The 12,212-nt window shown below is 45.3% G+C and overlaps 1 protein-coding gene across 1 annotated transcript in view; it reads right to left on the bottom strand.

Annotated features, from left to right (window-relative positions):
• Window positions 1–12,212, bottom strand: part of LOC144949942 (sulfotransferase 1 family member D1-like) — a 38,578-nt gene that overhangs the window by 15,074 nt on the left and 11,292 nt on the right. The window contains exons 5-8 of the mRNA XM_078879933.1: window positions 9,515–9,641; window positions 8,568–8,662; window positions 7,149–7,329; window positions 6,277–6,422 (exon numbers count right to left, since the gene is read on the bottom strand). Of these exons, the coding sequence (XP_078736059.1) occupies window positions 6,277–6,422; window positions 7,149–7,329; window positions 8,568–8,662; window positions 9,515–9,641 (549 nt within the window). The remainder of the gene's footprint in view (window positions 1–6,276; window positions 6,423–7,148; window positions 7,330–8,567; window positions 8,663–9,514; window positions 9,642–12,212) is intronic.

Here is a 12,212-nt window from a genome sequence, read left to right as displayed (position 1 = left end):
GGTTCCAACGCTCACCATGTCTGGGTGGCCAGAAGCAATCTCACCAACGATCTGGGCTCTAACGCCACCAACTCTGTTGAACAGCGGAGTTCTAACGCCAATGATACTGTTGCGCAGGGCAGTTCTAATGCCCTGGGGATAAAATGCGTGCATATGAATGCCATCAGTGTATCTGCACGCAGAAAGTCTAACGCCAGTGGCATCAATTATGACAGTCACAACGTAACACAGGGCAATTCTTACGCCCATAAAAAAGGGTGCTCAAACACCTTTATTGTAACTTGAATAAATGGTGGAATTCTAACGCCAGTGGTTTACCGACATATGCCAAAAATGAAAGACATCCATTCTAACGCAAGTGATCCATCTAAACAGATCAGTTCCAACACCCATAATGAAACGCCACATTGCGTTTCTAACACCAGTGATGGAACTCTGTGTCAATTCGACCGCTGATGACGTAAGGGAACGCATCCATTCAAACGTTATTGGCTCGGTGGGCAAACAGCAGGGAGTCACGTTTACGGTGACTTTCAGACTGCAGTCCACTCACTGGCATTGACTATATATCTTTTGTATTCTCCGCAGGGAATGGAGTCTTTGCTCCGCTGCAAATCCCCTCTCACCACTCTCCCATTGACATATTTCGTTGCTTCCTCTTAGTACCTTTCACGCGACGGTCAATGGTTTAGTGTTTAGCAGATTGTATAATAATAAATAGTATAAAAGTGTAATGTTTAATATAATGTATAAGGTAATATATAGTATTGTAATTGTATAGTGAATATAAAGCAGTGTGGTATACAGGAGGGTGGGTAGAAAAATACATAGTCTAATATTACAATGTATAGTCTAAGGTATAGGGTGGTATATAGTAATGCAGTATATAATTTAATTTTGGGTTTGTCTATGGCAGTATATAGTACGGGGTAGATCCGTGTGATGTAAGGAAAAAGTTTAGCTGAAGGCATATCATATTTTTTGCAACAAAGAATTGTAATGTATGACTTACTGTTAGTAGCTCAGCTTATTGGAGAGTATATTTAGTATATTGATGATATTGATGTAGTTTATATTTTAGTTTTTTACGTGGTGGTTTGGCTGCTGCAGCTCCTTACTATTAAAATTCCTCCTCTTTATTACTGCTAACCCTACCTCCTCCCTTTGTTGCTGCTAATCCTACATAATGCACGGGCATAATATGACTTTGAGACCCCCCCACCTCCTACACATTCCACAAGTAGTGACTAATCCCATATCTGCATTTCCATAAATATGCTAAATTCCTCTGATGATATGCAAATTCCTTTGTCAAGGCGCCCTTCCTCCCCTAACCCAGCTTAAATGTATGCTACCAAGCATGGTGGTGTTCATTCAGACGCTGTCTTTCCGACAAACCTGTTCTTCACCTGAGGACGGCTGCTTGCGTTGTGGCCGAAACGTCGTGAGAATTGTATTTAATTATGTTTTATTTGTATTATCTTATTATTTCCCTTCTACGTGACTTTACCGAAAGAACCAAGAACATGTTACATATGATAATGAATTGGTGATTGCTGCTCACTCAGAGGAGGAGTTGGATGTGTTGTTGGATCACTGCTGCTGGACCCACCAAAACTAAGCGCGTGTATGGGTCATTTTTTCCATCACATACTCCACCCCCTCAACTCCCCATTGGTGATGGGGCAGTTGTGGAGAGGGTGGAGAGTTTTCCATATCTGGGAAGTGTGGTCATGACCAGCTCTGGTTTGACAGCAGAGGTTGCTCTCCGAATCAGTCAAGTGGCATTATCTTTTCATCGCCTGCGTAACGCTGTGAAGAAACTACCTGTTCACCGGTCAGAAACATTTACGAATCATCCTGTGTTTAACTAGGCTGGATTGTGTGAGGAGCTCACAAATCCTTGAAAATTTTGGACAAAGTCCCATTGGTGATCTCCGGCAGGGAAGCCTGCGTTGGCTGGGTCATGTATCCCGCATGCCCAGCGACTGCATGCCGAAACAGCTTTTATTTGGCCAGATAGAGGGGTTGCAGCACAGGCCAGAGAAGAGATGGAATGATGTGGTACAGGAGGATGTGGAGCTGAGTGGACTTCCCGATGACTGGTACCAGCGGTATCTAGATCAGCCTCTGTGGAGGAGGCTCGAGAAGGACACTACTGGGCAACAAGCGGAGCACCGGGTGGCTATAACACAGCAAGTTGACACAGTAGGGGGGCACAGTTGTTGCAGCGGCCATCTATCTCAGTCGGTCAACCCATGGAACCTGGGTCTATCCCGTGACCTCCTGTCGGCGGGCCTTTGATACATCACGTGGCCTTAACGTGTACAGTGAGGGAAAAAAAGTATTTGATCCCCTGCTGATTTTGTACGTTTGCCCACTAACAAAGACATTTTCAGTCTATAATTTTAATGGTAGGTTTATTTGAACAGTGAGAGACAGAATAACAACAACAAAATGCAGAAAAACGCATGTCAAAAATGTTATAAATTGATTTGCATTTTAATGAGGGATATAAGTATTTGACCCCTCTGCAAAACATGACTTAGTACTTGGTGGCAAAACCCTTGTTGGCAATCACAGAGGTCAGACGTTTCTTGTAGTTGGCCACCAGGTTTGCACACATCTCAGGAAGGATTTTGTCCCACTCCTCTTTGCAGATCTTCTCCAAGTCATTAAGGTTTCGAGGCTGACGTTTGGCATCTCAAACCTTCAGCTCCCTCCACAGATTTTCTATGGGATTAAGGTCTGGAGACTGGCTAGGCCACTCCAGGACCTTAATGTGCTTCTTCTTGAGCCACTCCTCTGTTGCCTTGGCCGTGTGTTGGGTCATTGTCATGCTGGAATACCCATCCACGACCCATTTTCAATGCCCTGGCTGAGGGAAGAAGGTTCTCACCCAAGATTTGACGGTACATGGCCCCGTCCATCGTCCCTTTGATGCGGTGAAGTTGTCCTGTCCCCTTAGCAGAAAAACACCCTCAAAGCATAATGTTTCCACCTCCATGTTTGACGGTGGGGATGGTGTTCTTGGGGTCATAGGCAGCATTGCTCCTCCAAACACGGCGAATTGAGTTGATGCCAAAGAGCTCCATTTTGGTCTCATCTGACCACAACACTTTCACTCAGTTGTCCTCTGAATCATTCAGATGTTCATTGGCAAACTTCAGACGGGCATGTATATGTGCTTTCTTGAGCAGGGGGACCTTGTGGGCGCTGCAGGATTTCAGTCCGTCACGGCGTAGTGTGTTACCAACTGTTTTCTTGGTGACTATGGTCCCAGCTGCCTTGAAATAATTGACAAGATCCTTCCGTGTAGTTCTGGGCTGATTCCTCACCGTTCTCATGATCATTGCAACTCCACGAGGTGAGATCTTGCATGGAGCCCCAGGCCGAGGGAGATTGACAGTTCTTGTGTTTCTTCCATTTGCGAATAATCGCACCAACTGTTGTCACCTTCTCACCAAGCTGCTTGGCGATGGTCTTGTAGCCCATTCCAGCCTTGTGCAGGTCTACAATCTTGTGCCTGACATCATTGGAGAGCTCTTTGGTCTTGGCCATGGTGGAGAGTTTGGAATCTGATTGATTGATTGCTTCTGTGAACAGGTCTTTTATACAGGTAACAAGCTGAGATTAGGAGCATTTCCTTTAAGAGTGTGCTCATAATCTCAGCTCGTTACCTGTATAAAAGACACCTGGGAGCCAGAAATCTTTCTGATTGAGAGGGGGTCAAATACTTATTTCCCTCATTAAAATGCAATCAATTTATAACATTTTTGAGATGCGTTTTTCCGGATTTTTGTTGTTGTTATTCTGTCTCTCACTGTTAAAATAGACCTACCATTAAAATTATAGACTGATCATTTCTTTGTCAGTGGGCAAAACGTACAAAATCAGCAGGGGATCAAATACTTTTTTCCCTCACTGTATATAGCCTGGCACTTAGTGGCAAATGGCGGTTGTTGTTGTTGAAGGTCGCACTTGTTACGCACGCACAAAGTACTTGCCACAAATAAACCACAACACCTTGCTAATCTCGTCAAGGAGCATAAATCATTAAGCAAACTCTGGATATCCTTGCATAAGCAGCGGCTTTTGGCTAGTTATCGAACAAAGGTGGTCACTGCACCGAGCGTTTTCAGATGCACTCCTGACCGTCTAGAAACATATTCCTTCCGATATTAGGAAGACATTTGAGCTATGCACTTAAATAATCTAGATTGACAAACTCATCTATTTATAACATCTTTTTGTGTTTAGTTTGTTGTCATTTGCCCCGCACCTTCGATAAGCACAGTTGTTTACGCACGGTGCAACAAAAGTTCAACGTTCACAAAGACGCATAGACTCACACCAATGCGCATATTCTCACGCAGAGATCCATAGAATCAAATGGAATCCCATAAAATCGAACAGAAACCCATAGACCTACATAAAGACCCATAAAGTTACACAACAGAACCATAGACTCACACAGAGACCCATAGACTCACACAGAGACCAATATACTCATGCAGAGGGATCCATGAGCCTCCCATTGTATCTATACCAGGTAAAAATTCCACCAGTACGTACATGGAAATGATGTTGATGATGGTAGTGTTAATGTTAGTGATAGTAAAGATGATGATGGTAGGAGTGGTAGTGATATTGTAGTGGTGACGATGTTTTGATGATGATGGTGTTGGCAGTAGTAGTGGGGAGCGGTAGTGCAGTGGTTTGCATGCTGCACTACGAACCTTGCGAACTGATTTTGATTCCTGCTCATGGAAAACAACATTATCTGAACCGGTTATGGGCCTCCCCTTTGTCGACTCAGCCCAAAATGAGTATCTGGTGCAATGTGTTAACATCGCCACTGGGGAGACAAAAGCAGCCGGGCGTGGTGCTTGCCACCCACCCCCTCGTGTGCTGTTCCGGCCTTCATCGGTGCGACTCGCTAATGGTACTTTCCCCAACATTCTTTCAAGGCGATATGGAGGATCTTTGTATTTGTCTTTGTGGGCAGTAGTCTTAGTCATCATCACGTTTGATGATTTGCGTCTCACTCAGTCTTTTTGACTAAAAGCACTACTTCGTTGAATATTTGTATCGCTAATTTCACGGTTGGTGGTACATATTAATTAACCCTTAAAACGCAACTTTTTGTAGCCACGCACAACTTGATAGTGATTATCACCTTCTTGGTTCTTTCGGTAAAGTCACGTAGAAGGGAAATAATAAAATAATAAAAATAAAACATAATAAAATAATTCTCTTAAATCGAAAAGTTATTATCACGTTTATAAATTTATATTATTTGTACGTTCCAAACTGGTGATTTGATTATGACTAATAAAGCTTTTTATAAGAACAAATCAGATTTCGTGACTGAATTTGACATCACTATGCGATCACTTTTCACTCAATCAGCTTTTATGCTTCACCACCAGATAGTGAACTCGTGCTATCCTGTCTCGTAGCAACCAAAGTGAGTATCGTCTGAATATGAACGCTGCACAGGTGAGTTGAGTGAAGCCACATTATTTAAATCTGTGTGTTTTCCGAGATGTAACAGATACAAATGAACAAAGTCCAGATCATACCCAGATGAATCAAGAGTAGATGAAAAAAGCCAGCTCAAACGATCACAGATTAAACCAGGTGCACACCAAATCAAAGAAAATCAAATCGATATAAAAATGTAAACGTATGGATCAAATTCAGATTGTCCAGTGAAAAACTAGAGTTGCCACTCTAGTTTTGTTGAGGTATCTGTCCAAGGAAATCTGTAATTCTTCCCAGGGAAGTTAAAGGTCACATACAGCTTGGGGGGAAGGGGGCACCAGATTAAAAAATACGCCAAATAATCACTATTAATCATTACTTAAAATAGCGAATTTTTGCACATTCTTACATAACATGCTGTTTTCATCCAGATAATCGATGATCAAATGTATTGGGAGTCAATTGCATGTTAATAATATTACGCTGCTCAAAAAAGGTATTTACTTGCATTTCTCACCTCTTTTGGAATTGTGAGATTGCCTTCTCCTTCCCCATGACGTGTCCTGATTTTATTAATGACTCAGAGAGCAGCAAACCGAATTATTAATTTTCTGAGTCTTTTTCCTTTACTTAATAATTCGTTTAAATAGGATTTAGCCATAAATGCGATTATGAATATAATTATTTTACAGCGTTGTGGGATGAAATCAACATGAACGATGCTATATATTACGTGAAATTAGTATTATTATTATATCATTACTTTAACCCAAATCAGTCAATGGATACATTCAGGAGCAGAGGGAGAGATGCGGGCCTACAGGGCAGGCTGTCCCTCAGGCGCAGGTCAGTGGCGGCCATTTTCTTTTTGTAGTCCTGCTCAAAGGCCTCCAACTGAGCAGCAGAGAAGTGATTCCTCCAGTCACCCACATCCCCTGCAAAGACAAAACAAAGACCCTCCATATAGATTTCATAAAATGTTGGGGCAAGTTCTGTTAATGAGCACCTATGAAGGCGGATGAGGGCGTGGGTGGTCAGCACCATGATCGACTGCCTTTACCTCCCCATAGGCGATGTTTACACTGCACTCGGTAAATCAAGGCTAAGTCAACCTAGAGGAGGCCCTGGGCCGGTTCAGAGAATCATCACTGGTGTTGGCCGTGAGTGGGAATCGAACTCGGTTGGCCGAGGTATGGTGCTGTAATTTTTCGTTGGGGTTGTCTTAATATCACCATCAACTACCACCATTCTCCCCTAAATTATGGTGATGTCACTCAGATGCTTGTGTCAGGCTATGTGCACTTTAAGTCCATGTGAAGTGTTGAAACTCAGCTTGGAAGAGGTCACGGGACAGACCCAGGTGCCATAAGTTGACTGACTGAAATGACTGGCAGATGCACCACCTGTGCCCCATACGATGCCAATTTACTATGTTTTATCCCCCCGGTGCTCCGCTCCTTGCAATGAGCCACGCTACTCTGCCCTCCATTGTTGCTGGAGGGTGACTGCCTTCAACTACCCAGGAGCGGCTTTCATGAGCCTCCTGCTCCGCAGAGGCCGATCCTGACACCGCTGGTATGAAGATCATCCCCATCCTACCACCACCTTCATCATAATCACCGTGTGTCCGACTGGGCATCCAAAAACGTTAAGATGTTTACCCTTGCGCATGAAGGGCGACACGGAGTGGTTCAAGAAGTCGGTGGGCAAGGTGCTGTAATTCGTCATGGGGTTGTCACGCATCACAGGGAAGGAGGTGAGCTTCACCACCTCACGCAGCTGCTGCTCGGACAGTGGCGACTCCAGAAAGCGAGCAATGCGGGACACCTCACGCATGGGGTCCTCAGCACACGCAATGGAGGAAGAGGGGGGGTGGGGGGAGAATTACAGTATGTTCACAATCAGTAACGAGGCTGTGGGACTAAACAAATCGGATTCTCAGGCGTTTTGTAAAGAAACACAGCAGGCCCCAAATTGTCCATGGCGATCCTCATTAGTACCATTTAAAAAAGGGTCCAAAATAACTAATGGGTGGGGCCACCTGTGAGGAAAAGTAATTGGTGGATGCCGAATACTACCGGGGACTTACTCGCCAACTGAGAGCGTACATAAACATTAGAGGTACTTAAAATATTTTCATAATATAGTTTTTTTTTCCGGTTAGTTCGTGTAAGTATAAATGTGTCTACACCCTCCACCAACCGACATGGCCAATCAGTAAGGGATTTGTCACGTAAACAAAACGCCAAATAGTTACTACTTCAGCCCACTGCTGCGTTGAAGAGTGAATCCACAACATTTACGATTTGAGTACGGCGTTTCGCTGGTAATTACATCAACCAGCATCATCGGGTGATTTTCCAGAATAGTGAAGCCATCCACCTGCTTCTGGTCTTAAACAGAGCAGAACGACGTCATTACGCGATCTAACCCAAAAAAAAAACTCTATTATGAATATAATTGGTCGCGAAAGCCTATGTGTTAAACTGAAATATTTTAATAATAAAATTAAATTGTTTTACTTTAATCATACTTGACCGGCCCCACCAGGCCATTTGCCCTATGGACTGCTGCCCTAACGCCAGTCCGGGCCTGCTCACAATACAAAAGCAAAGACAAACATCCCCTGTAGAGGGTTAACATAATGTTGGGGCAATTGGCTGTTAGCGAGTAGCACCTATGAAGGCTGGTACGGCTCACGAGGGGGTGTGTGAACAACACCACACCCGCCCGCCTTTGTCTCCCCAAGTAGCAATGGTTACTACACACTGCGCCAGGTACCCATTTTGAGGCCGGGTAGACATAGGGGTAGCCCAGAACCGGTTCAGCTAATCGTCACCGGTGTTGGCCATGAGCAGAAATCGAACTCGGTTGTGAGTATGAATTAATTATGTACTGTGTACATAATAAACACATGCATCAACTCATGCTTGTGATGTCAACCAAGTTCAGCCCACGAAACAATTCCCTCCCGCTCAAACCTCTGAATGTTTTATTTGGATAAGAATCAATATTTCTAAAAGTCGTTTTATAGTTTGAGAGCCGTGCTACTTATGTCCTCCACTGCTCTGCGACCTTACTTCCTTCATGTCCTCGAAGAAGAGGTAGAGAATCCGGTGTCGCTCCCTCATGTTCCACCAATCGGTCACATGATCATGCCACGAGCCCCAGCACACTGTGGGAAGGAGGAGGTGGAGCGACCGTGTTGGCACGTTAAAAAGTCGCGTCAGGATGCAATAAATTGCATCCCCCTCGGTCACGTGGCTGGTCAGGACTCTAAAGCATTTGACTTGTCCAGTAGTCCCTCGGTTAATAGTGTGACATCCGTTAACGGTTTTTGAGATTAATGTATCGCCCTCCCATAGAACCCCCATGGTTTCTACCAACGTTAAAATGTTTATTGAAAGGTATATGTTTACGTTATGCAGTTATGCAAGCGGGTGCCAATTTCGGCCAATCCAAGCGCTCGTAGGTGGAGACTGAGCCCTGCCCACATAAAATGAGTGATGCTCATTTATAAGCGTTTAGACCTCCGCTGGGCTTTGTTTCCATTATGTTTTCTGTATTAGCAGTGGAAACAGCTCTCTTGCAGACAAAATTTTCTTTTTTACTGAGTTTTCAACTTTTAAGCAAATTAATCGTGATTGCAATGTTTCTACTTCCCCTCACGGCCAACACCAGTAACGATTATCTGAACTGGTCTTGGGCCTCTCCGAGGTCAACTCAGCCTCAAATGAGTACCTGGTGCGGTATGTAATCTTTGTCACTAGGGAAACAAAGGCGGTCGGGCGTGGTGCTGGCCACCCACCCATTCTTGTGTTGTGCCGGCTTCTATAGGTGCTGCACGCTAACAGCACTTGCCATAACGGTCTGTTAAGGCTAAACAGGGAATCTTTGTCTTTGTACCTATGTGTGTTCATGTTGAAATTAAGTTGCAGGCCACGTGAAATGAATTCGGTTCCTCACTACCGGTATAGTAGTGGGGGACCAGCAGGGACTGTGGTTGCAATAACCCAGGTGCCTTCACCATTGCCGGTCATGAAACGATGCAGGTATTCCTCCCAGGTGCCGGGCTCTGGATGCAACTTGTTCATTCGGTTAAAGTGGAAGGCGGATACGGCGTTGTCCTTGGCGTTACGTGCGATGTAGATCACCTGGGGAGGAGACAGCAGATGTAGGGGTTGGGGAGAGTGGCACAGGGAGACACTAAACTAAAACTGCATTTTCTTTTTTACCAGGCAAGCCCTCCCCCCGCCCCCAGTGAAGGATCGTGACCTCCTACTGGTGGTGGCGTTTGTGTGTTCCTGGAGTCGTGTACTCCTGGTAAAGTTTCCCTTGGCGAACAGATCTGGGGGGAGGTTTCAGACAAATATAGGTTCGAAAAAAACCCCTTTGAATGGTTCAGAAATAAAAAAAAAATTGGAGAACCTCGCCGGACAAGGTATACATGGACATTCCCCTAAAACCAGGCCTGGGGATGATGCTCACCAGCAAGTGCCTGGTGGCTGGGTGACCCACGTAACACTTTTCCGGAGTAACCCCTGGTGAGAGGCCCCGGGCAGGTATGGGGATACTCACAAGCGCCCGGCTGGGTGCCATTCAGTTGGAGTTCGTCCCAGTGGATGACAGCATCGCCTCAATGGGACTTCGGGTTAAAGAAAGAAAAACTTTGACTGTTGTCTGTGCTTATGCACCAAACCGCAGTTCAGAGTATTCGGCCTTCTTGGAGATGGTGGGTGCAGTGCTCGACAGTGACACCTACCGACTCCATAGGCCTACTGGACGACTTCAATCCCCACGTGAGAAATGATGGAGATACCTAGAGAGGCATGATTGGGAGGAATGCCTCCCCTCCCTTGATCTGAACCCAAATGGTGAGATGTTATTAGAATTCAGTGGAGGGATGCAGACAAGGCCGATGAGTCAAACGCCTTCTATAACCTCCTGTACCAGGTACGAGCTAGATTGGCCCCCTAGGATAGAGTCATCCTATTTGCTGACTTTAATGCCCGAGTGGGTCATGGCGCAGACACCTGGGTTTAAGTGACCGGAAGGCATGAGCCAGATAACCTCAATAATAACGGTACTAGGCTGCTAGACTTTTGTGCAGCCCATGGGCTTGTAATTACGAACACGCTGTTCCGGCATCGTCACATCCACGCAACATTATGGATGCACGCTAGGTCCAAGCAAGTACATCTGCTGGACTATATAATTACTGCTCAGCAGATGCAGGTCCATGTCCTTGACACCAGGACCTATCGTGGAGCTGATCTGCTCATTGACCATCGTCTGCAACATCCAACATTGGAGAATGAGGAGGCTTACAACGGCCTTTACTTGAAGGTTTGGAAAACCGTGCAGCATTGTAAATATTAATGGTGGGTCTGGGTTGCTGAGGAAATTAAATCTGCCTCAGTATCCTGTAATTACAAATCGCTATATCATTACATCAATAAATTAACTTGCAGCACAGCATCTATGACCATCTTTAAGGGAAATAACTGTGATCTCACCTATGACCCCCAGATACAGGTTTGCAGGCTTGCATATAATTTTTGTGAAGTCTTGGTGGAGAGTAATTCCCTCAACCCAGACAACATCGTTGGGCAAGGTGGGGATGACCTTGCTAGGGTTGCAATGCCTCAAATATTGGCAGATGCAGCTACCCCTTCTGAATGGTTGGCTGAGGTGCCATCTGTGGAGAAAGTGGGAGGGGAGATCCGAAGTTTGATACCAGGAAACGCGTCATGCAAACACGATCTCCCAAGAGAAATGCTAAGGGAGGGTGCCATTTTTGTGCAGACTGCCCTACATGACATCATCACAACTGTCTAGACCACAGGACGGGTTCTGCAGGATTGGATGGATGCCCTGGTGTAACAACTTTTGGGGCATCTCTCTTCTCAGTGTGCCGGGAAACGTCCTGGCAAGCATTATTCAACATCACCTTGCCAGGCATTCTGAGGAGAGGCTTGCGGAGCCACAATGTGGATTCAGACCTGGGCGGTCCTGCACGGACGCCATATTCTCTGTCCGTCTGCTACAGCAGAGGTGTAGGAAATTGCGGCAAGACCTACATATCTGCTTGATTGACCTGGTCAAGGCCTATGATACCTTCACCAGGCCAGGCCTCTGGGCTGTTAATGATTGCTCATGATAATTAAGGGTCTTCATAATGATGGACAGGCACGAGTGAAGATACACGTAGATCTAGAAGATTTCCGTGGCTATACCTGAGGAATTTACATCTGGCACAGATACAATGGGATGTTGATCGATGCCTGCGTGCGGTCGAGGGATGGCTCCCTATTGGTTAATTATGTTACGTATGCTGATGATTTGGTGATTGTTGTTCACTCAGAGGAGGAGTTGGAGGTGCTCCTGCTGAACCTGAAGCGTGTCACTAAGTATAGCCTTTACCATCATCCCCACATAAACATAACACCAGCCTGGGTATTTTGTGACATCAATCACTCCACCCCCTCAACTCGCCATTGGTGATGGAGCAGTTGTGGAGAGAGTGAAACGTTTCCCATACCTGGGAATGTGTGCTAAGAACCAGCTCCGGTTTGACAGCAGGGTTCTCCCTCTGAATAAGTTGGGTGGCTTTATATTTTAATCGGCTGTGTAATGCTGTGTAGAAGCTACCTGGTCTGTCATTCCACACGAAGGTTCAGGTCTTCTCAGCCACAATCATGTCCTCTCTTCTCTATGCATGTGAA

Source organism: Lampetra fluviatilis, chromosome 55 (assembly GCF_964198595.1).
Source record: "Lampetra fluviatilis chromosome 55, kcLamFluv1.1, whole genome shotgun sequence".
Lineage (NCBI taxonomy): Eukaryota > Metazoa > Chordata > Hyperoartia > Petromyzontiformes > Petromyzontidae > Lampetra > Lampetra fluviatilis.
The sequence above is the reverse complement of the archived record's forward strand: the minus strand, read 5'-3'. Positions and strand labels throughout refer to the sequence as shown.